Below are 25399 nucleotides of genomic sequence, written 5' to 3' on the forward strand. Positions count from 1 at the left end.
TTACAATATTGTGTACTATGCATTGTCGATCTACGAGAATACGTCATGCCTATTATGCTCGAATAAAGATATTTTAAAGATAGGATACAAAATAAAATAGACTGCGAGCTGTATTTGAATTACATTTATATCAAATATTTTAACAACAATACATCAGAACTGGAAGAAAAAAAATCGTGAAAAATATTTGCAATTACATTATAAAATTGTTTAACTTCCTTTCAGTTGCAACAAATATATAGTTACTGATATAGTTACAATTATCATATTTACATGTATTGTTTACCTAACAAAAGATAATGAATTCAAAATTATCACCGGGTATTTGAATCTTCTATGAAACACGATTATTTCTTGATAGTCTCTTATCGGCTTTCTTCTGACTGATCGACTTTTCCTTCATTAGGGATATTTTTGTGCATTTCTATCCTGTAATTATTATTAATGCGATTTAAAATAAGCAGAGCAGATACCACGTCAAATCCATTGGTTCTGGACATTTTCGGAGCAAATTTTATATTTTTAAATGTATTTTCCTCAATCTTTATATCCAAATATGTTCGTCGATCTTGAAGAAATCTTTCACTCGACAAAATGAACGTATTATTTCCAAATACACAAGCAAAAGCTGGTAAATTCTGCTTCACTTCTGGTATATAAACATCATGAATTGCTCGACAATGAACGTTCGATGATTTCATCTGTTTCTCCGAAGAATTCTGGAAATATTTGTCCTCGTTTCGATTTACGAAATTGAGCCTGAACTGCCCTTCCTCCTTTATTTCTTCGTTTATCTTTGAATTTCTGGCATCTTTTGACACACTGTCAAAAATATTTGATTTTAAACTGTGATGCGTCGAAGGCTGATTTAAATTAGCCACTTGAACTTTAGCAATTTTCGACAAAGAGAATATTAAGCACAATTCCTTACTTTCATAAGGGCATATGTGCTTGCTTTCACTTAAAAATTTCTGTTTTTTTTCATTACAATTTCCGACACAAGTAGTGTGGTTTATTTTCCTATTTGAGCGTTCACTTTTGATTACCTCGGAGTCGAAGTTTTCATTTATGTTTTGATCTTGTATCCTCGAAGCACTATTTGCAATATTAGATTGAAAATTTCGATTTTCAATCGCCTTGTTTTCAACATATAGAATAAAGCTGAATAATATCACAATGAAAAATAATGATTTGCGAGGCATCGTACCGGAGATGATCAACTTGCCACTGTTATTTTTCGTTCACGTATCTTAAAGCGTCCAGTAACAGTCTGCGACGAGATAGATACTGACTGTGCCAGAAAAACAATGTGAAGGCAAAAGCAAGCAAGGTGCATGGGGACTGAAGATTGGGCCGTTATGTCTACTGTGTTCATTTCGTGCGCACTGACCTTATCTCCTGTTTGGACATTGTTCGAATACCACCGAATTTGGCCCTATGTATCTTTCCAAGAATTTAACATCGACTTTGATCCTGCGTTCTGAGGGATGTTTCACTATTCTTCTTTAACATATAATCGTTAGTATACATCTATACTTAAATGCAGAAATATTGTATAAAATATTATTTATATAATTTTAAAATACAAGTGAAAAAGTGAAAAAACAAAAAGTGAAAATAAATAAACAAGAGCGTATTTATATTTTGTTGTAATAAATTTGGAATTAAATTTATCGCCAGGTATTATAATATCCATGTTTATTATAATAATGTTATATTATATATTAAAATTATATATTAAAAATATTTATTTATATAATATTATTATTATATAAATAATATAATAATTATAATTATTAATTAATAATATTAATATAATATTATTAATATTATTATATATTAAAAATAAAAGAGGTATACATTACATTTTGTATCTATAAATTATATTCACATAAAATTCTTAGAATATTAATGTTATACATTTACGTATATATAATGGAATTTTGAACAGCAAAAAATATAACGTATACTCATTTACTAGATTCTCAGTGCACGTATATTGTGAAATATACATGAAAACAAACTGGAAAACATAATGTCTGTAAAACGTAAGTATATGTATATATTCTTATTATAAATAGTATTATATTTTAAAGATATAGCTGTATATTATATATACAATGACGGGAGGAAGAAAGTTTAAAAGATATCACTATATTATAATTTTAGGAAAGAGAATTCTATTCTACAAAAACAATGAATAGATATATATCAAAATAGACGATTGTTACTAACATAGTAAAAGCTGCTGTCCTTGCGTTTATACTACATTATTGCCATTATTGATTACAAGAATTTATATTTACGTAACTCTCCCTGTCAAAATTTTATTTTAATAAGATGATCTTTCAGGGTGATATCGTGTTTTATATACATTATTTTTTAAATACAACATAATAACAGAGAGGAAATGAGTGTCCACGCTTATGCTTCTGATTGTTCCCGGACTAGTGCTGCGCCATGCGGCGAAGTGCTGAAGGCAGCATATACAAAACCCTATAAAATTAGGGATTTGCTCTATTTGATTGTACACTAGCATAGGCAAGAATCTATTAAGTACAACGCTACAAGAACCCTCGCATTTTAGCATTTTAACGATATTTTAGGATTTAGAATAATACAATTACATAGTCCTTTTTCTATTCAAGATCGAATATCGATAAGCCAACAATATAATAATAAATCTTTTATATTATTGGCCCTTTTTTATGACATTTTTATCAATATGCTCGTAATATTTTTTAATTAAAATGATATGATATTGTAAGCGAATTTCGAGGAAATACAATCTATTATTTATATAAACGCATCCCGATTTATACAAGACGCCGCATTTATTCAGGATGGTCTCAGATAGAAAAGTAGGGACGAACATTTCTGTAGAACCGTACAATTAATTAGGTTCTTGTAGCATGGAACTCAACAGGTTCTTGTCTGCGTTAGTATATAACAAAAAACAAGGCAAATTCCTAACTTTAAATTTAAATACATAGATTCTTATATATGCCAGCGTGTTCCACCTTCAGCACTATGCCGCATGGGGCAGCACCTGTACTGTGAAACAACCAGAAGTACGGGGGTGAACACTCTCATCTCCTTTCTAGTTCTATAGATGCGCGATGTGATGTCAACAACGTGCATGTAAGATGTAATTTGTGCCTTTTACGTTGCACATGTTAGTGGAAATGTGCATATTTTATTATTGTTTCTCTGCTGATGGCGTGATTCTGTAATTTTCGATTTATTACCAAGTAAGAAACATATCGTAACAAAAAATATTGATTTCGTTAATATAATAAAAAGTTAATATAATTTGTGACTTTTAGGATTAGCATTTTAATGATTATTTTGCTTCTTACATTTAAAGATAAAATATCAGTTATTTGAAGACAAATTTTTTAAATAAAAGTGTTGTCCGGAATTGTAAAATATATATAAATAGCCAAAATATAGCATTACAAGGGTACTTAACCTAACAATTTTTTAATTATTGCCTGATTTTCTTTACACTATCACACATTTACATTCAATTTAATTTTTCAAATTTAAAGCTGTGACAAGATAGAAATAACATGGCTGGCCAGCAACATCCATTCCCATCTGGGTTCCCTAGTGTACAACAATCTGCAATGAGAACGCAGTTTGGTGGAGGACAGATGGTATCTGGCTTAATGGGGCCACAACAAGGTAGTAAGTATAATGTAGTATAAGTATTAGTTACAGAAAGTGACCAAGAGGCAAATATTAGAAGAATACAGTAATATTAATACAAAATATTGATAGGTATGGTAAATCCACAACAATTTGGAGTTGGTGTAGGAGTCGGAGTCGGAGTTGGTGTAGGTGGAGTAGGCGCCAATACTATGGGTATGCCCAGTGCTCAACAAGTATTGGCACAACAGCAACAACAACAGCAGTCAGTTGCAATGCAACAACAAGTACAACAGATGCAACAGCAACAATTGCAATTACAACAACAGCAACAAGCTGCGATGGTACAACAGAGTAATCAAGCAAGCAACCAAGCTACAACACCACAAACTCCTGTTCCACCTACGCAACCACCACCTCAACAACAACAACAAAATAAAGAATTTAACACTGCTAGTTTATGCAGATTTGGTCAAGAAACTGTACAAGACATTGTTAGTCGCAGCCTGGAAATCTTCCAAACATTAAGAGTTCTTCAACCCCCAAATGGTATAATAAGATTACTTAGTTGTATTCGATATACATTCAATTATGTTATACAGCATTATAATTTTAGGCATGGCACAAGGTGCAAATTTAGCTAATGAAAAAAAGAATAAAGTACAGGATCAATTAAGGACACTTAAATTATTATTTAGACGTTTGAGAGTAATTTATGAAAAATGCAATGAAAACTGTCAACTTCAAGGTATGGAATATACGCATATAGAAAGTCTAATTCCTTTAAAAGAAGAATGGGATATGAAATCCGATGAGAAAAAGACTTCTGAAGCCTACAGACTTGCTTGTGAGGAAAGCAAGGAAATCATGGAAGTGAGTATAAACATTAATATAAAACATTGGAAACAAATATTTTTTTCATAAATTAAAATGTTATATTTAATTTTTTCAGCAAGTGGTATTAAAAAATAGACATCTCAAGGAAATAATTGATCACTTAAGACGTATTATTTCGGAAATAAATACAATGTTAAATATGCGTCGTTCGTGAATTGTAAAATGTAAATAAATATTTATATAAGTTACTAAAAAAAAGTTGAAAAATAAAAGTATTCTTTTTTATGTAACATAAGAGAGTTAATATTACTTACTTGTATTTTGAAGCTTTACTATTCTTTATTAATATCATGGATATTTAGATAAATAATGTCACTTGCTCTTAAAACAGCTTCTGGAATTGTGCCTAATGGTGTTTCCAAGTTCCGTACAAACACTTCTAAACAATCCACATCACAACCTCTAAATTGAGCAGAAACCTGTGTATTTTCATACAGATAAAATTCTGCTTGTTTACCTATAACAAATAATTTATGATTACATGATGAATCTTTTCAAATAATTCTAGTTAGCCTTAAAATAAAGATAATAATAATTCTAATTGTAACTTTATCATGTAGTTTCTTTGTGTTTTATATTCCTAAATTGTTTTATTTATAGTATTTTTGACATTAAAAAAATTAGTAATTTATGTACATTCGCGCATTAGGCTAAGTTTTTTTTGATACTGGCGCCACATTTGAGCAATTTTATACTCAACTGCTCTAACTTCCTGGAAAGCTGCTATTATAAAAATTTAAACAAGATTATGCATTTATAGGAATGTTAAAACATTTTTTTATTCGATTGAAGAAAAAGGAAATAGGTTTAAAAAAGTGCTATTTCATACCAACAATTCCAGTAATTACACGAAGAAATCGTTCGCGCAAAAATGCACGTGCTTCTTGCTTTTCAGGAGTCGCAAATTCCACGTTTATATTGTCATTCAAATGTGTACTATCTTCAACTGAACCAGTCATTTCGTCTGAAAATTCGTTGATTCGTAAAAGTAGACTTCTTCTATGGCGGAACTAAAGCAACACGATATACATATATATATAGATAGTGTCGCTATAATGCCCGCCAAATTTAAAAAACTAAAATAATGTCGCAGCTTAATATTATGCCTGTATATTATCTCTTAAATTATTATTTCTATTAAAATAATGTATTTGTGTAAGTAATGAAAAATTTAAAAATAATTTTAATAATAAAAATTTTTATATTAAGAAAATTTGATATTATTACTATAAATAATAATGTTAAAATTAGATATTTAATATGCATAGTAAAACCCACATATTTTAACGAAGAAACTTAGGCACAATTAACATATTTTCGACCATATCTAGAAAACACACTTTCACAAGATAGAAGATGAGGGCAACCCGCAGGTTTTGAATTTTGTCAAATAGATTCCTCAGTTTCTTCTCATTCTTATTCGGAACATCAAGCAGTAACAATGAATTTCTCGATCTTTGTGCTTTTAACTGTATTTATTAACTGCGGTAGTAAGTATTTATATTTATGTTAAATATAAGTAATAATAAATACATTTACATTCCAGTGGAATTGTATCATTAATTATTACGCTTTATTTAGGAATACGTTACAGAGTTACAGCAACGACAGAAAATTTAGAAGTAATCCATAGATCATTAAGAGCAACAACTACAGATAGTGATAACATCCAGATGCCAGAGAAAGAAATTTCTCGGATGGATACGTCTTCGAAACAAAACTCGGTTACATTACAAGGCTTCGAGAAAATTGCGAATATGAAGATCGACTCTTCGAACAGGAAATCTAAAATTTTAAGAAGCTTGGCTTTTCTAGCTGGTTTAAGTGTTGGTGGTTTAGCAGGTGCAGCGTCGTCCGATGTAAAAACCTACACCAAATTGCCACCGTTGAGTGTGAATGTTGGTGCTTCTCGAATTTCACCTCAAGTTGCTGCAATTTATAATCCTTATCCTTACGTGTCGTATCCTTATATATTAGCCACTCCTTTCGGAATTTATCCTTTATGGGACCTACTACGGTCACAGTCAATTAATGGGATACAAAACAATTTTCAACCATTAACACAAAATCCGCAAATATTGAACTTGTTCGATAACAAACCAACTGATCTGCTAAATAATAGTGACGAATATGTAGAGGAAGCTCAGAAAATTGAAAACATCAAAAATCCGAACGACACTGAAGATACTGACAAGAGTGTAGAGTCCCAAGTGGAGGGCGATCGGAACGCGGAAGAGAAGGTAAGGATTTGGTAAAGTGAGCAAATAGAAATTAGACCAGAAAATTATCTGATATTTCATTTTTCATGGCATTTAATTTAAAGAGATATAATCATCATTTTAGTATAAGCATTATGTACGCGTTTTCTATAAATATGTTTATACATTTAAGTATGTGTTTAACTTTTATTTGTGCCATATAATGAACTGAAATATCACTTATCAACCTTATTTTTTAAAAATTTATCATTCAATAAAAATTGATTTAACTATGTGTTTATAAATTATTATTAAAATATTTAAAAAGTATTTCGAATTTTTTGTTGAATTTTGCTATAATTGTAAAGATCTAACAATTAATATGAATATTATAGGAACATTACATATATAAACATTGCTGACATAATATTTCATATAAATATGTTTAATCACAAGTACGAAAAATGAATTTAAGCTTAATTTCTTCTAGGTTATTGAATAATGTCCTGCTTTAACTAGTAGTTTCTACAATACTTTATTCGTATTACTATAAGCAACATATAGGAAGAGTACATAAAGTGGTGTAGCAGATTAAAAATGAATATCAAATTTCGATAGATATCATTACACATACATTATAAAGCTGACTTTTGTTATAAGAAAATAAGAGAAATATTTAATAATTCATATAATCATCTCATTTAATATAATTTATAACAGTATCTCATTTGTTAACAGATACAATCATCTTCTGCTATTGCGTGCATTATGCGAAAAGGAGTTAATACGAAACAAGGCAACTTGGTGAAAGGTATTGTCAAAGAAAATGCTGATAGTTCGTTAATGACATCGAATCTACAAACTGTAAATAAAACAATGGTTCCTACCAACACAGCTAGTAGAAATACGACTCAAATTTCAATGACAATCAATACTACACAAAATTCAACAGTGAATAACAGCCAAACAAATCCACCTTTTTATGGCTATTATGAAGGATATCCACAAGACATAAACCAAATCGATTTTACTACGGAATCGTACGAACATAAATATCACGATTACGAACATACTAATTACAATTTACCTTCTTATGACAAACCTGTGAATTTTTATTCAGATAACAGATATAGCTATTATTCCGTACCACCTGTTGATTCTTATCCATCGAGTCAGTTTCATCAGGATCCCGAATATCCGCCTAACGACTATAAACGATTTTTCTATACATCAGATAATACACCACCATTTACCAATACTGATTTCAGACCTGTAGCCTAGGATCATTGTAACGTATAAACCACGTAACAATGTAAATGCTCATGACAGAGTAATATGCTAATAAATAAAATATTTTATCCTCCAATTAATGAAATAAATTTCATGATATATTTTTAAAAGATATAATTAAATGTATAATATAACATGTATTCAGTTACATAAGTGTTAAATGATTATTATCGGTCAGTAGAATGATTTGTATGTATTGTATGAATTGTCTCTTAGTATATATATGCATGTATATGTTCTAGTTGGGTGTAAATAACTATGTCCTTCATGTACTATACTAACAATGTGTTGTGTACCTACGTTGGATAGATCAGTAATAATTACGGATTGCTTCATTACATTCCTTTAATGAACACGTTCTCGTATAATTCAAAGAATAGTTTAGAAAACATTACTACATAATATGTATTGTGAAAGAATAAAAGTATTTCTACTTCTGTTGTTTACTTCAATACTTCTATATTATTATTACGAAACAAGTAAGTATTACTGTGCATGTAATATTTCTATTCGATAATGCAATTCGATGATTACAGACGCTATTAAACATTAAGTATTGAATTGTTTGAAAAGTTCATAGTGAAACGTACCTTTATGGAAATAGCATTTTCATTGAACATTGTACATATTACCTTTTTTCAAGTACAATTTACTATCTATTAATGATCTTATAATTGCTTGTTCGGGAAAACTCGTTTTTTAAAAATAATGGACTCTTTCAAACAGTTTTCATAGGCTTCTAGTGCCTGAAATTTTGTGGTAAAATATATTGTAAAATAGATGGATAGAGTAAATAGGATAGGAAAATCCAACTAAGGTTCAACATTTTTTAGTTTAGCTATTGTTTTTTAAAAAAATGATACCCCTTTTATTTACGATTAATACTGATGATTGATTGATTTTTTATTTCTTTGCAATTATTGTACTTAATAACGAACTGGGAGTATATTGATTTGAATTTTCGTTCGAAATGAATCGATGATTGATTAATTTCGTTCGTTTTGATGTTCCGTTATTTGAAATTCGTCTCCCATTCCAGTCAAGAATAAAACTGAATTTTATATTTAAACAGTCAGAACTGCTACTAACAACCCAATAATATAAATAACATTATAAAACTTTGAAAAATTAACATGTTCATTTTGAATATTAATGAAATACAAGATTTTACATTCTTAAATAGATAAACTGTCAAAGATTATAATTATCATATAATATTTCTATTGAAATTAATACTAATATTACATTACAGAATAAAAAATTTGCATGCAACTTCTAGTATCATAAAGTAGAATAGTTATTTTATATTAACAATATTTATGTTTCTAGAAATACATCCAATAGTAAATGATCATGACGTCAATACCTCATCATGGGAAACTATGACACTTTTTTTATCGGCTGGAAAAACTAATGACTCTTTTATGAAGTTGAATAGAAAAAGGAATTATAAACGCGAAAATTCTGAGAAAGTACATGAAATATATGCAGAAATATATAATCTAACGAATATATAGTCTTTCGATAAAGACATGAAGCAATATAAAAATAGGAATATGATTTTGGAAGTGAATGATAAAACACAGTCTCCGCAATCATTTAGTAAATTTCCTGCTCAAAAAATTGCATATAATGCAAATGCTAATATGCGGAAGAATTTGCCAAAGAATAAATGGAAAAAGGTGAAAGTATTAAGACATGTGTTAATGAACAATGTATCGAATAAAAATGAAGATAATGGTTATTCCAAGAGTATGAATAAGAAAAAAATGTATTGGGTATCGTTTCAAGATGAAAATGAATCAAGTATAATGGAATTAATAGTTTTTAATGCAAGTCATACGCCAAATGTCTATCGCTCATACACTAATTATTAACATTGATACTGATCTTTATATTGTGTTTTTTTAATTTATTAATTTTATTAATTTATTAAATTTATTAATTTTTAATTAATTTAACAGCATAACCTATAATTATTTTATAAAAGCAGCGCGCTCTTAAATTCTACGTAGATCTTAAGCTGAATTATAGAAGTTTATGATTTATGACGCATTATTTATTTTTTAAATATTCTATTCCTATATTAAACGAAGAAGTATTTGTTTTATAATCATCAAATTATTTTTTTTAACACTTTGTAACTGTATTGTAAGTAATGTGTCGTGTGATACCTGTCGTGTGACTGTTAACCAAGTGTTTTTTGAAATAATAAGTCCAGAATAATCGCTTTTCATTACATTTACAATATCTCTATAATATAATAATATACGCTGTTGGTAATAGAATTTACAAATTGAGAAAATGTACCTATTGGTTTTTGTGAACTGTAGATTGTTTGAACAATTAATTAAGTCGTTGTTATAATCTGTAAACGGAAAATCATTGCGAGTTGCAACTTACCTTTCTGTATAAAATCTGACAATAATGGAACATAAATCGCAATTCTTTTTAATTGTCGCTTAATCGGCAAACTCTTCTGTCAGTCTACCAATCGGACAGCGTGGTTTGCAGGGAAGAAACCTGTTTTATTTTCGGACGAGTTTGGAGGGCTGGGCTTCTCGTCTATTTCGAGAAGGCCGCCACTGCTGGTATTGTGTTTCTAAAGACGCGAATACTTTGCAGCTTTTACGAATGGTTTTTCACAAAGAAAATTTATCTGTCCTCTGATCTTCATTATTCATTCAATTAAACTATAAAACGCGTTACTTACTTATACTGCTTACCGTAAGAATATTTTAATTAGCTTTAAGTTAAGAATATTTTAATCAAATTTTTTATTTAGCGCCATTTTCATTATTTTAGATATATCAGGAGGCATAAAATTTTTAACAATTAAGAAATATTAAGAAAAGTTATAAGACATTCTATCTAATTGTGGAAATTTGAAAAAAGTGTAGCATATATAACTTACAAATTTTTGAGGAGCGATCTGAAAATGAAAGTTTTGATAACATAATTATAGTTTCATTACGTAACGAAATCATAATTATTTTGATAAAATCCAGTAAATATTTAAGAAGTGTAAAACCTATACCTATACACACATGCTTGGTTATTTTGAAACTTGATGTATGAATAGGGGTAGACTCGATACACTGACACAGTATTGCGTGCGTGATTATGCAATAAGCAAATAGGAAACGATCGACTTCCTTCACGGAAGCGTTAACTCTTTTTCGAGGAGGGAAAGGGATGTCGATATTATCAGGACAATGTGCTAACGAACATAGTTCCTCAGAAACGGCGTAGATTATCTATTGCACAAATTTGCAAGTTGCCAAAGGATGCCAATGTACACGTTATTTTAGTTCATTTAATTAATTTCCATTTTATATAACACGAGCCGGGGATCTTCTGCATATTACTTATTATTATTGTTATCATCGTTTGTATTCTGGTTGTTCTCTAGAAAGTGACTGATTTGTTTTTTAAAATACAACAAACTTACTATGTTTTAAGATATTGCATTCGATAGGCTGTTCATCCTTATCTATGCGATCAGATTAGAGTGTGTCTCCTTAAGTCTAAATATATACCGGGTGTCAGGGTTGAACGCCCTGGGATTTCCGGTCTCCATCGTGCGTACTTTGATTTTCCGTTTTTTTTTTCTACTTTCAGTATAAGCACTTTTGCTCTCTTCATCTCCTGTCACTATTCCTCCCCCCACCTTTTTCTACATCGCTCATACTTTTTTCCACGCGAAACCTAATAGCCTTGCATCCTCTAGGACACTTCAGGACTATTTCCTGCGTATCGGACAAACCGGATGAGAAACCGCAAATGTAAAACCCCACAGAGTATTTTAGTAAAACGATAAAATATTGCTACCGTATATATTCAAGAAACAATTATTGTAGGACCAATTGGATGTGAATATAGTACATATAGTACAGATCTACGAAGTTTCAATTTATATTTGAAAACAATGTGAACCATAGAATTTTCATAAAAATATAAACAAGATCTTTTCACAAGATCTTTATTTTATATTCCACGTTTATTCTCTGTTTAGCGTGTTATCTCATCCTTCCGTGTATTTTACATCTTATTGAACATTTTTATGCACATTTGTAGCAAGATTTCTTTCTTACAAGGTGTTACTATTTGCGAGTATATCTATTAGTATACACGCGTGATCAGTAAAGTAGTTTGATCTAATGAATTTTGTACAAACAAAATGTACGTTTTTTATTGTGGTTAATATATGTAATAATTATGTATTATAATTTTAGCCGCACGTTTTTATTACGTATTCAGACAAATTTGCAAGAAAAATTAAAAGTGTCTACTGGAATGCGAAATATTATAAATATTTGAAAATGTGTCGAAGAAACACCTCATTCCTAAACAATAGGTGTCGGTTTATCTCTTGGAGCCGTACGTCTCGACGTTTCTCAAGGGTGCACCTCATCGAGTACGCAACGACGTAACAACGTACGTAAGTATACCTACGAAATATGTTTTGGACACACGCATTTTGAACTTGGTGTACATGCATGTAGAGGCGAAAAGACTCCTTCTGTGTGGTAAATGCACTACACTCTGGTAAGAACCCCGGTCTCGTGTATGGGGGACGACAGAGAAGAGAGACAGCTGTGGGGCAGCTGGCAGCGCGTGCCACAAACCTATGGGGTCTCCTTCAAACGCAGACGACGATGATATCTTATACGTACTTCGTGACACGTAACTACGGCAGGTTTCGAACAATGCTACACACAGAGGTAACCGATTGTGCAAAATCGAAGAAGAGATTGGTTAAATTATCTTTGCCGCAATTATCTATGAGATCCTTTAAAAACATTACTTTTGTCTGTTTATTACTGCGGACACCTCATACACATATGTATATTCAATGTTTTGGAAGTTGTTATTCCATATGAAACTGACTATTTTGTATAATAAATAATATTAAAATAGGGTCATAAAGAAGGACACTCAGAAGCATTTGATGTAATAAAAGTCAAATGAAATATAGTTTTGAAGTTACAAACACCGTGTTTAAAAAGATTCCTATTGAATTAAATCGAGAAAGCTTTTATTCCTCTTTTCATTATTATCATTATTAATTGTTTCTTTTTTAATTTGTTTCATTCTCTTATGGAAAGCAAGGATAAGGAACTGGATATTGTGTGAGATTGAACGGGATGTTAGGCTTCCTTGAAAGTTTTTCACCCGCTCCGAAGAAAAGAGATCAGCGGGTTCAAAGCCTTCGAGGGAGCGTTTTAGCCTAGTGAACATCTGCCGTCGCCTGCAACGATAATAATTCGAACAGCTGATACTCCTCGACGGACCACCGCCTTGCCTCGTGGATCCTGTAGGATCATTTCGGATTGGTATTGCTATTTTCCAACGCTGTCGCAAATGCACCAATGCCACATTGTCTCTAAATTTTGTTACATTTTAATTTCGACATTGCTAAAAATACGTTAGTCAGTAGTAATTAAAAGAAGAAATAGGTGGCAATAATGTGATTGTATGCATAAAAGTTAACCCACAATGTCTTTTGTTTGCTTTTCTATCCATTATAACAGCGTGAATAATGGTGTCATAAATTTTAAAAAGAGAATAAACGAATGCCGCATAGTTAAAGTTATATCTCGTGCTGTATGAGTAATTACAAATGGCGTAAATGAAAATCAATTTTATCTCTATTTCTTTGTTCTATTCTCAAGAATGGGAAATCATCAGTAAAACGTATAATTATCAGAAAGTAAAAACATAGGATCTTTCATTTCGATAATAACACGAAAGCTTTTAATCCACGGTTAATTAGCATTTAAAATCCCTCTACGAGGTAAAATGACGAAAGATTTGTCAACACGTCGTCACTAACTGATTTTACTTTTTGCATCTCATTCGTGTCTCATTTGGTCGTCGTTGCGCTACGCTACTGGTACTACACAATAGTGGGGGTTTGAGTGGACCAATGAAATTACAAATCGTCGAAGAACCCGACGAACTGGCGCGCAGCACGGTAACTGCAAACTTAAAGGCAGTTCGGTACTCGCACGTGGGCCTTCGTTCGTGTCGGATGTGTGCGTGTACAAAAAATTGTCAGTTGTAAAGTATATCGTTCGTTACGTACTTACGTGTCATCAAAAGTGTTTCGCGTTAATATTATCAGTTCATTAAACGTGTCAGATTTCGGGAAATTCTCTCCCATATATAGTAATGAATCAAATTTTTTCCTAACGCGAACGGCTGTTGAACGTGTGCACTTAATTTATAACGTCGATTTTTATCATCAACTGATAATTGCACTGCTGGAAGGATACCTACGTTATTGGTGTGAATATCTTCCTGGTGTTTTTCATTGGGATTAAAAAGCAACGTTCCAGTGCATCAGGTGATAGTGCTTCGAAAAATTAAAGGTGCGTATTGAACATTTACGTCGCTTCTATACAAATATTCCGTTGGAGTTTCGATTACTCAATCGTGTTGAAACATATCCGATATTTTGGCTCTTCGATAACATAATTATGGAGTTACTAAGTAGGCATTGCATAGCACAATACCGTTACAAATACATATTTTGATGTAATTGTTTATTCGCCATTGTTATATGTCAATATTTCTAAATAATAATTTGTTGGAAACGTTATGAAAGGTTTTCTTGCATGTACAATGCTTTAATGAATTTAGGTCGATATTTGCAGTATGAATGTTTGAATATTCCCATATTGTAATATCATTTTAATAAAGTAAGCGAAATGGGGCAAGAGATTATAAAATATGTCTAGAAAATACTGTTTATCCGATGGCCAAATGTTTCGGCGAGGCCATCTTGCGTGTTCGTAAAACGATCTGCTTATTCTCTCGGTCGCTCCTCTTTCACCCCCGTTGCAGCGGTCTCGTCGCGACAAAGGGGTACACGACGACGGGCACGTGTACCACAACGTTTATTAATAAACCTCGACGTCGGCTCGACGATTTCTCTTTAGCAGAAGGCCTGGAAACGTGTGCAGGTGATTACAGCCGTCTGGCGTAAATGAACGGAGAATCATTATTTTTTTAAATTTCTTTTTCTGACTTTTCGATAGATACGTTGCTTCAGGATATACAATATTTTTTACCAGAAAAAGAAAATATATTTTTATTTAAAATTGTAATTTTTTATGTACAATACAATGATACGTATATTTTATAGGAATTTTTATATAGAAGAAATGTATAGAAGATTTATATATAGAAGAAATAATATTATGTAAACAAAGTGTAGCGCAATATTAAAATTAAAATAATGATCGCGTAATAAGGTCACTAATTGGAGTGTCATCGTATTGCCTATATATTATTAAATATTCCATAAAATAATTTGATTTGAATATAAGTTTTATTGTTATTAGAAAAAGAATATATGCTTGATATAAGAATCTAAAATATAATCTTCATCCAGTAGAAATCGTTTTTGAAGAATATGTATAGTATTCTTGCATTTCAAGAATAGTAGCAATTAAAATTGCATGGTTCTGAGTATTTGTAGCATATACATTTTTCAAGACCGTACACGATCATTGTCAATTGCGTTTCAACAAGTCTTCTGATATAGAACATAAATAATTTAACGATGCTTTTAATTCTATGCACTCTTAAGAGATACAACATTTAGAGTTACAATAACATCTCAACCAACGTGTTAGAAAAAGAAATTTCGTATATCCAACTGGTAATGGTATCGTTTGATTCACGTTTAAAAAGTTTCTTTCTGCAAAGTTTTTTCACGGTCCACGAGCAAAGCCGGGCATCGTCTCGTGTTTTCTAAAACTCTGGCCTTTGCGACTTTGGCCGAGAAGATATTTTAGTGTGTTTCGTCGAGCGCGTGGCAATCGGCCAGTGTCGAATGTGCGAGGCTGCACCGTGATCAGAACACAATTATATGTAGTTGAGACTTTCTTTAGTTGTATCGAAACTATTTCTATGAAATTGCTTCAGTATTACTAATTCTAGATTTTAATGCACGCGTATCTTTTTTTCTTAAGTGACTAATTAATATTCAGATACTATTATGTATGTTATTTTCACTTGAATATTATTTTGACCTATTTTCTTCAGCTTATGAGTAACGTTTTATCTACTATATGATTGATAAATTTAATATACTAAAATTATTAATAGCATAAATTATTTTTTTGATTCTATGAAACATATCAGACGTTTATTAATGATCTTATTTTCAAATAGAGTAGTAGGATTAAACATATCTATGCACGACACAGATCTTAGTTATCATGCTCTAGGTACAGTTGTTACAGTGGCCGGTTATACTACTTGAAAGGATGGAACTATTTTTTCCGATGCTTTATACATGTCATAATGATTTCTATTAAAAGGAAAGTGCGCGAAATACATATTTACAATGTTAATGCACGTAGCTTTCAAGTATATTATACGAACGAGCGCATATTTTTTCTTGCTTTATAAAAATCAACTGATTTATAAGAATCTCGAATTGCTGATATTACTTTTTATAGAATCGTTTTACTCGACTCGGTGTGAAGATTCTTGTGCACTGAACCAAATGCACAAACGTTCCCGTTTTAAATAACTTTCTAATTTTGAATGTTACCCAAGTAACATTCATGGATATTCTACAATATCTTCTTCTTCTAAGATTTTCTATGTTTATATTGTTAACAAAACGACCTCTTGTTATTTTCATTATTCGGTTGGCCTTTGACAGTTATTTTTTGTACACTTTCTATAAATTATAATTATATATTAAATAATTGTAACTTAAATTATAATTATATATTACATAATTATAATTTTTATTTAAGTTAGAAATTCGATATAAAATTCAAGTAGTCTGTTATTATTGTTGTAACGAAGCCAGCAAATATGTAGAAGACAACAGACAATCAAGCGTTTAAATGATAACAAAGTTGAGAATATTCCATGTTTGAATTTCTATTTTTTCAAGAGATTCAGTTCTTGTAGTATTTGTACGAGAACCGGGATGTTCGAATTGTATAGGCTATACTAACGTGCCTGTTATCTGAACTTGGATCTTCGAAGCACACTTGTGCTGGAGGAATACCTAAAAATTCTCGCAGCCGGCTGTCGAAATCTCATTTGCTAGCGTATTCAAGAAGAAAATTACAAAAATGTTGGAATTGTAAAAACATAGTATTTATTAACTATGTACGTAATACGGTCGTTGCTTCCACGGTAACTGAATTCAGAAAAGCGGCCTTTATGCTCGACCGAACGTCCCAAGTGTAGTTACGTTTGGTTCTAGGATGAGGAAAGAGGGAGAAAGAGTGAAAAAGAGAAAGAGCAACGATGGTGGTGGAGGAGGAACCCAATGGCAATACAACAATATGATTATACGGCGTGCTGCACCGGTTTTCTGCAGCAGCTGCCGTCGTTTTGGGGGATCCGACAGAACAGACGAGGAAGGGCCGTTCTGGCGAAGTGGTGCACTGTCACGAACGGTGCTGGTAGTAGTAAGGCAGGTGGGGTGGGGGTTGCAGGGGTAGAGGAGGGGATCAGGAGAGAACGTAGGGCCCACTTCGCAGGGCCTGTGCCTGGTGTTCACAATATGAGTGTGAGAAAGAAGTGGAAGAATATGGAAAGGAGGAAAAAGGAAAAAATGCGCAAGAGAAAGAGAGACGGAGGAAGGGAAGGAAAAAGAGGGCCCCTTCTGTAGACCTCTGTTTCTATCCTTGCCTGCAGCATTGCAGAAACTCGAAAGCCGAGCCACACGAAAAATACCCTCCGTACTAGCTAGGTTCGGCCCGGGCAGTTTTGCTCCTCACAAGAAGTAAAACTGGCTCCCTTTTCAGGCCGTTACCGAGCCTTGAATGGAGGTCAGGGTCCCTTCTCTCCTTGCCCTTTTCTTTTTCTTCAAGGTACCCACCTTTCCGCATCCTTCTTCTTTTGGCACTACACCAGTGGTGCCTGTTTCTGTTCTTGTTCCCGGCGGGCTCGCCGGTTTTTCCCGGTGTACGGGGGTCCCGCTTCCGCGCAGAAGGGGATTTTTATCTGTTCTCTTTATATGCACGAAGGAATTATCGATTCAAGGGAATTGAGAGAAGAGGGTAGAACAGTACTTGGAGTATCGGGATAAGAAGGGGAGAAACAGTTTACTTTAGTCTTTCTCTCACTGTCGTGCAATGTAGGATACATGAAATCTTTTTTATATGAACGTAAATCCTTGTATGCCTGTGCACGTATGTTTATGCATTTCACGAAGATCATGCGGGGCGATGCGATTCGTTGGAGGGTCGTCCATCACGGGTATCGAATTCTAAACGCGTACTTTCTGCTTTTCCCTTGTTCATATCGCGCCCCGTTTCAGGATGTTTCAGTCTTCTCGTAGAATTTTATTGATTTTGCTTCTCTTCGGTTGCAATAAAATTGTATTTCATGCATTTTGTATTTTTAACCATGTATGTCCAATTTTATCAATTTCTCTCAAGTCTTAGCATAATAGTTATTATTATATATGTATTTTTGATGCTATTTTTATTCGTTTGTATTTTTAAAAAGAATTTCATTATTAAGTATTTCTGGAGTATCATGACTAGAAAGCCAAATATGTTCGCAAATGCAAAGAAAATTTATCGCTTTTCGTGTTTTAGTTGTGAAAATTACGTCAGAGATAACAGTAACTGATACTTAATAATTAATGACAGTAATACTTTGCATAAACGTACAGTAGTTATCTTTTCATCTTAGAAAAAATTCTCCTTTTTTACAGCGCATAAAAAATAATTACTCTCTCAATGAATACTAAATTCTAATAAAAAATATTTTTTAAGGAAAGGGAAGGAAATTTATAATACACTTTCTTTATGTCATAATATGCTTTTTTTTTAAGAGTAGTGTAGATTATATTAAAAGAAGAATGTTTATCGAATTAGAACGTCCTACTGAGAGAATTAGTACTTAATAAAAATTTGAATTTCTTTTCAATTTTAGATAACCAGATCGTCAATCGTCTAAATGGTGTTAAGCCTGTGACGTAATTAGCGTTGACCAAAGTATCACAGAAGGTGTCAAAATTGAGCAAGTCGTCCTCCCGTCCGGCGGTGATCTCGCCAAAATTTGGAGGATGTTGATGCCTGGTGCCGCTGGTCTCAGTGCCGTCGGTGCGGTTGGCGCTGTTGGGGCGCCAGGGCCGGACGAACTAGTCTCGGGCCTTGGTGCGTTAGCTGGTACTACGCCTCAACAAAAAGATACTACTTGGACAAAACTTTTTGTCGGAGGTTTACCCTACCACACAACTGACAAAAGTCTCAGGGAACATTTTAACGTATATGGTGATATCGAGGAAGCCGTGGTCATTACCGATAGGCAGACTGGGAAAAGTAGAGGCTATGGTTTCGTAAGTATCGTAAATAACACATTCTATTTATTCGATATGTTTCTACTTTTCCTGATTCATAGCTGTTGTTGTGAAATGTTTTGACTTTGTGAATAGTTTAGAGTGAGTAGCTTATGTATATTTTTATTTGTACCATTGTTAGTAATATCAAAGGTATATATGTACTAAATCTTGATGATCACAAATCTTAACAATTTTGCAGCATAAGGTTTTACAATTAAAAAATGAAGCTACGAGGAACGATAGAATTTAATTTTTAGTTATTTATAATCAAAATGATTTTGTTTGAAAAATTGTTGTTTTAACAAATGTATGATGTCATTCCTATGTAGGCATTATTTTTGCAGTAATTTTTGTTTTCAATAATTTTATCCCCATAGGATTATATATTTTTACGAACTTTCATTTAAAATATAAACTCGAAAAGATTCTTCAACCGCCGTTGACCGTTGGAATAAACATGTTAAGTGCACAAAGATAATAGTATAATTTGTTACGATAACGTAACCAGTTTGTTCACTCATATTCAAAAAGACTTGTTTTGTTAATTTTCTGTATACCGTGATGTTCTTTCTTCCGTAAAGGTATATACGTATAGGTGTACTTCATTACCAGTTTCCCTTTCTATCAAATATACATTGCTTATACAAAGGATAATATGGAAATCTACGAGTCAACGTCCTTATTACCCTTATTGCCCTTATTGCTTTTATTGTCGAAAGGAAATTCTGTTAAAGATATTCGTTATTACCTGTAGTAGTGCTTACACTATCACTTGAAAACTAGTTGGCGATCATTATTACGGTGATTCCAGTAACATTCCATAATATCTTAGACATTTTCTTTTTTCATTAATTTACTCACTCATTTTGTATTCTTGTACTGTATCTATGAATTCCGTAACCATCTATACTTTGTTCGATCCGTTTATTATAAAATATAAAGTTTGTCTTAAATGTTCCTCATTCGTTTATCTATAAGTTAAAGAAGTTTCGTTTATTTTGAAATTAAATATTTTTAATATCAAGCTACAAATAAAAGCGTAATGAAGAAAATAGAACACGTTCCATGCCATACATACATGAAATAGTAGTTTCCGCAGGAAGTTTCGAACAAAGTTTAAAAATAATCAAAGAAATATGTTTGAACGTAAAGTTGATTGTTTCTTAAGCTTCTTTTACACAGTTTACCAATATTAGTTTAGAAACCAGGTTTTCGCTAATGAACCGAATAATTGTTGTATATAACAATAGAGGCTTATATTGAAAAATTGATATCGATTTTTAGAACAACTAACAGAATAGATTATCTGAAACGTCGTTGAAATATCCGGGTACTACATGTATGGTACATACACGGCTTGTATCGTTGCTTATGAGGGAGAGGCGTGCAAGATCCAGGTGAAGCGGAAGGATTAGTCGAATAATCGATCGGATCTGTACGCAGGTGATCATGGGAGACAGGCCAGCAGCAGAGAGGGCGTGCAAAGACCCTAACCCTATAATCGACGGTCGCAAAGCAAACGTCAACCTGGCAATTCTAGGAGCTAAGCCCAGGGGTAATCTACAAGCGAGTAAGTTTGTTCAGCAGTATGCAAATGCTTATTCAATGAACATGAATTGTGCGAAATATTTGGGACAAACTCGACAATTGCTGGTGTTTGGTCTCTTGTCGCTTAAACGTTTTTATTTTGACTGGTGCCTAGGTGTTAACTTTTCGGTTAAATTTACTTTAAATTATTACTTTGGTATTCTAGTATTACTTATTTTTACTTATCAATGAATATAAAAAGAGTTCGAATTGTCTCGAACCTTTTAACAAAATATTATAAAAGATATCTTTTTACACACAAGGTGAGCCAAGGAATAACACCTGAAATAATTCGTTATCTATTGACTTTATCGAAAAATGTTTGAAATAAAATTTATTGTTTCGAAGGGATTGGTCGCATGAATACATTTTGATTTCCTTGATGTCTTATATCTTCTGAGTTTTTTAAGATTGACTTTATGTATACATATATTTTTTTTTTTTGGTACTGCATTACTTACTTTAACTCTAAGGTCCAAAGTAATGTAAATACTGGAGGTAGCTTCTTTTAGTCGTTGGTGGTCAAATAACGTTATCACAGATACAGTCAAACGTAAGAAAACACGCGTTTCAAATATCAAAATACTAATTTGTGTCTATCTTCAAGCCGATACAGAGCTTGCTCGACGCGGGATGCAGTTACGCACCAAAAATTTTCGTTTCCTTTTGAGGTTCAAGGCCAAATGAATTGATCTTCCTAGCGGCTACAACGGAGTATAAAGAAACCGATATTATCTAAAAAATTCAAAGTCACCTTGATATCTCACAAAATATAAGGCGTCAAAAAACGAAAATGTTTTTATCCGATCAGTCGCCTCGAATACAATAAATTGCAAACATTTTTGCATTAAATAAATAGATAACGAGTTATTTCAAGTGTTAGATCTTATTGACGTATTCTGTATTTAAAAATACAGGGTGGTTGGTAACTGGTGGTACAAGCGAAAAGGGGGTGATTCTACGCGAAATTTTCTTTTTTAATTTTTTTTTTTTTTAATTTTTCCATCGAGACAACGATCTACAGTGAGATCCGTTATAGCGTACCGCACGCGTACCAAGCGAAAATTCAAAGTCGATTTTCTCGAAAACAAAGCCTCAAACGAAAAATTGTTGTTCTATATTTTTGACTTCTTTTTTCACGTAGAATGACCCCCTTTCCGTTTGCACCACCAGTTACCAACCACCCTGTATACATATATTAACAAATATTCTTCATTTCACATTAATGTTAATATTTGATAAAATTTTGGAATACGGTTCGTTTGTATTACCAACGAACTAATTTCAAATTTTTGGCAAATTATCCATAATTCGTAGAATTGTACAGAGAATGCAATTCCAAAACCTTGTCCCGAGACATTGGTAAATTTACCGGAATAGATATCATTTGTAATCTTTCAGATGATTTTTGCGCGTCATTGTCACGGGTTTTACGTTGTTGAAACATAGCCAAATCGGCAAATCCCATTCGGTAGAGCAACAGATAATATATACGTACTTCTTGGCCGAAGAGTTACACTTCTGCTTGATATATCGAGGACACGTGTTCAAGTTACTCGGAAATTCATCACAAAGGTTCTCTTAATGAGATATTTCATTTGGATACCAATCAGGAAATTTAGAATTTCTACCTTATGGGAAAAGTAAAAGATGTATACATAATTAGAATTTCTAATCTTATTCAAATTTAAAGTTCCTGGAAAATAACGACCCTGCCACTTCTGTAACTATTTAAGTTCACTGCTTTTAAATTTGAGAAGTTGAAGCAACAACGAAAGGGCAAAAGACAGCATTACGAACGACATTTGTGCAAATCGAAAAGCGTCCCTCGAATTACTTTCTTGAACTCTAGTCGTGGCTCCGGGCCAAGATAGCTTGGCGCTTCGGCACCTAAGTCTAAAATTGCTTTAACCCGACTGCCGGTTCTACTTTTGTTTCTTGTTTCTTTCAACGTACAAGAATCATTTTTGTCTTGAAGTTAGTCTGTGATGCTTTTAATATTTTAATATTAAAGTATGCCTTCCCAAAGAATTTACCAATTTTGTATCAAATTCGATATAATTAATATTATCATTTAAATTAAATTTATATTTTATATTCAAAGTTCAAGTAATCACCGATCGTATTCTACGCTATAATATTTGACTTTTAAAGTACATTTTTATAAGATGCCTCGTATATTAAAAAAATATAAGTCTGAGTATTTGTAAGCAACATTGAAGCATGACAAGTATATGTCATCACAATATATGAAACATTTCTTTTAGTTTGCTTAGTTGCATTGATTTGTCGATATCAATTTCTTTAGTGTATGTTTTTTTCTGAGATACTCTGCTTTTTTTTGTATCGTATTTTCGAGAGTGTATCAATAATGATTTTGAATCGTATTATGTATGATAATCTATTCTTTGACAGAAAGCATGTCATTACCATAATCAGAATATAAATGTATCCAAAATGAATGCTATGTTATGCATATTACTCATACGCGTAAACTTTCAATGCAGCTATATACTTCATACTTATTTCATCACAAAAGAAGTCACAAAGCTTTGTGTCGGAAACGAACAAGTTGATATTTAAAATCAACTTGTTTATTATCTGTAACTTTATATTTACAATATTTATTCAATAAAAAGAAAATAGTGGAGTTGAAACGTATTATATCTTACAAGTTCATTTTATCTAAAATAAATGAAAAATTTTAATATTTCGATTAAGATTTTTAATATACCGCAGTTTAATTTAATTTAAATTTAAAAAATTAATCCTGAAGTTTTATTCTATATAGTACACATTTTGTAATTTTTCATATTATGTCCATATATACGAAGTACAATGTGTATTTTTATACTTTATACTAACTATACCTATTATTAAAGTTTACTAAAGTATTATTAAACAAAGTATTATTAAGTTTAACTCATGAAAGCGGTAAGAAAAATGTTTCACGATAATTATTTCTACATATCACAAATATTATAGCAAAAATGAGAAAAATGTTAATAAATTTTTTATTCTTTATCTCTTTATCCTCTCTGAAATCGGAAATCTATTCTTGAAAAAAGAATATACACGTATCTTAATATATCTGTTGTCGCATATACTGTTTTACGGACACCGGTAAATAATATTCTCGTTTAGACTAGGTGGAAAGAAATATGTAGAGATATTTGCAAAGAACAGGATGTTCGATTTACACGAAGACGGGTGCTCGAGTTCAGGGCTGGCCATTAGAAACGTAAATAGGATTAACTCCGAACTGTTTATGATTTCAGCATTCCCGTTCGCTGCTGGCATTCGAGCTGGATACCCCGCAGTTCTTCCTGGCCAATATGGGTGAGTCTATGTTGATGTGATTTGTCGAAAAATATTAAGAATATACATGTTGTAATTGTAGTCATTGAAAAATAGCATAAGTCAAGAGGAGTCCTCGCTAGCATTCTCATTATTGAAATTGAATTGTAAAGTTGCATCGTTTATACATAATCTAACATGAACGTATCGAGACAAAAACGATGCACCAACGATCTTTCGGTTTTGAGTAGTTAAGGTAGTATTTTTTTTTACGACATACCGATTATACTTTTCAAATGGCTTTTTTAACAATGTGCAATAATTGACGTATTTTGCTACAAAATTAAGGGAAAGACACATTAGAATAATTTTTCTCTGATTTTTTGGTACTAATTTTGTTTACTACATACAACGAAAGAAGGGAACAATTTTAGGGAACTGAGAAATCGTACAAGGTCGGTAGAAAAAGAAAAAAAAAAAAAAAGAAAATACTCGAAAATCGAGAACGAAGGTACTCGCTTGACGGTTTCAGTTTGATAATGTTATGAATATTTTGTTAAAGATAGACTATATATAACGTTTCAGCATCCTGACGCTTGCGCGTAAGGGAGCAAGACGAGAATTCCCTTTTCGAGATCCTTGAGAGCGCCATGGCCGTTCTAAGGAGCGCAAATATAAAAAAATGTAAAGAGAGATGAATGGAAAGAGTCAGAGAGACATGAAACGAAAAATATATGAAAAGAGAAACAGAAAGAAGGGGCAGAGATATTTGCAATCGATGAAAAAGAAAGGGAGGGAGAGAGAAAGAACGCGGCACACGCACACGTATCAGAAGCCATGAGTACCCACGAATTTATTTCTACAAAATCAAAGACTTCCGAGGATCGGCCTCTTCTTCTTCTACTACTGTATTTTTTTGGTTGTGTTTTTTGTTTCTTCTTTCTTGATGAGGTTGACGTGAAGTGATATGATAATGATTGCGGTTGCTGAGAGATTTGTTTGTTTATTGGTTTTGACTTTTTTGGTCTTTACTCTTTTACACTCTTTTTCTTAATCAACATAATCATAATAATCGTAATAATATTAATATTAATATTAATTACAATAATTATAATGTTATGTATAATTATGATCTTAATAGGAA

The 25399-nt window shown here is 32.1% G+C and overlaps 5 protein-coding genes and 1 long non-coding RNA gene across 12 annotated transcripts in view; 4 read left to right on the plus strand and 2 right to left on the minus strand.

Moving 5' to 3' along the window:
* Positions 1 to 191: 191 nt before the first annotated feature.
* LOC117205141 lies at positions 192 to 1602 on the minus strand. Of its 2 annotated transcripts, XM_033443258.1 has the most exons (3): positions 1562 to 1602; positions 1391 to 1527; positions 192 to 822 (listed from the first exon to the last, which is right to left on the minus strand). In XM_033443258.1, the coding sequence occupies exons 2-3, from the start codon at positions 1408 to 1410 to the stop codon at positions 366 to 368; spliced, it is 477 nt and encodes a 158-aa protein (XP_033299149.1). In that variant the 5' UTR covers positions 1411 to 1527; positions 1562 to 1602; the 3' UTR covers positions 192 to 365. The 2 variants fall into 2 exon arrangements, with proteins under 2 accessions (XP_033299149.1, XP_033299147.1); XM_033443256.1 differs by lacking the exon at positions 1562 to 1602 and having other exon boundaries at positions 192 to 397; positions 474 to 1524.
* Positions 1603 to 3080: 1478 nt separating this feature from the next.
* Positions 3081 to 4778, plus strand: LOC117205138 (mediator of RNA polymerase II transcription subunit 30-like). 2 transcript variants are annotated; one of them, XM_033443254.1, is made up of 5 exons: positions 3081 to 3251; positions 3552 to 3687; positions 3784 to 4200; positions 4268 to 4524; positions 4604 to 4778. In XM_033443254.1, the coding sequence occupies exons 2-5, from the start codon at positions 3573 to 3575 to the stop codon at positions 4700 to 4702; spliced, it is 888 nt and encodes a 295-aa protein (XP_033299145.1). In that variant the 5' UTR covers positions 3081 to 3251; positions 3552 to 3572; the 3' UTR covers positions 4703 to 4778. The 2 variants fall into 2 exon arrangements, with proteins under 2 accessions (XP_033299145.1, XP_033299144.1); XM_033443253.1 differs by having other exon boundaries at positions 3082 to 3251; positions 3552 to 3690.
* LOC117205142 (gem-associated protein 7-like) lies at positions 4640 to 5560 on the minus strand. Its single transcript, XM_033443259.1, has 3 exons — positions 5378 to 5560; positions 4803 to 5005; positions 4640 to 4736 (listed from the first exon to the last, which is right to left on the minus strand). The coding sequence occupies exons 1-2, from the start codon at positions 5505 to 5507 to the stop codon at positions 4821 to 4823; spliced, it is 315 nt and encodes a 104-aa protein (XP_033299150.1). The 5' UTR covers positions 5508 to 5560; the 3' UTR covers positions 4640 to 4736; positions 4803 to 4820.
* A 19-nt stretch (positions 5561 to 5579) lies between these two features.
* Positions 5580 to 8681, plus strand: LOC117205136. Its single transcript, XM_033443248.1, has 4 exons — positions 5580 to 5656; positions 5880 to 6038; positions 6130 to 6788; positions 7485 to 8681. Exons 2-4 carry the CDS (start codon positions 5990 to 5992, stop codon positions 8025 to 8027), a joined length of 1251 nt encoding a protein of 416 aa, XP_033299139.1. The 5' UTR covers positions 5580 to 5656; positions 5880 to 5989; the 3' UTR covers positions 8028 to 8681.
* Positions 8682 to 12022: 3341 nt separating this feature from the next.
* On the plus strand, positions 12023 to 13632 carry LOC117205226. The gene is made up of 3 exons (XR_004487200.1): positions 12023 to 12473; positions 12542 to 12760; positions 13149 to 13632. It is a non-coding gene; the product is annotated as an uncharacterized LOC117205226 (long non-coding RNA).
* Positions 13633 to 14003: 371 nt separating this feature from the next.
* LOC117205151 (RNA-binding protein 24-like) overlaps positions 14004 to 25399 on the plus strand; it is a 28595-nt gene continuing 17199 nt past the window's right edge. For 2 of the 5 annotated variants that reach the window (XM_033443279.1, XM_033443276.1), the window contains exons 1-4: positions 14004 to 14410; positions 18963 to 19368; positions 20815 to 20941; positions 24237 to 24297. In XM_033443279.1, the coding sequence (XP_033299170.1) occupies positions 19096 to 19368; positions 20815 to 20941; positions 24237 to 24297 (461 nt within the window). In that variant the 5' untranslated portion in view covers positions 14004 to 14410; positions 18963 to 19095. Of the gene's footprint in view, positions 14411 to 14983; positions 15005 to 17277; positions 17495 to 18962; positions 19369 to 20814; positions 20942 to 24236; positions 24298 to 25399 lie in introns of those variants that run through there. The other 3 variants (XM_033443277.1, XM_033443280.1, XM_033443278.1) reach the window with 3 other exon arrangements.

The sequence above is a fragment of the Bombus bifarius genome, unplaced genomic scaffold (assembly GCF_011952205.1).
Source record: "Bombus bifarius isolate JDL3187 unplaced genomic scaffold, Bbif_JDL3187 scf7180000007987, whole genome shotgun sequence".
Classification (NCBI taxonomy): domain Eukaryota; kingdom Metazoa; phylum Arthropoda; class Insecta; order Hymenoptera; family Apidae; genus Bombus; species Bombus bifarius.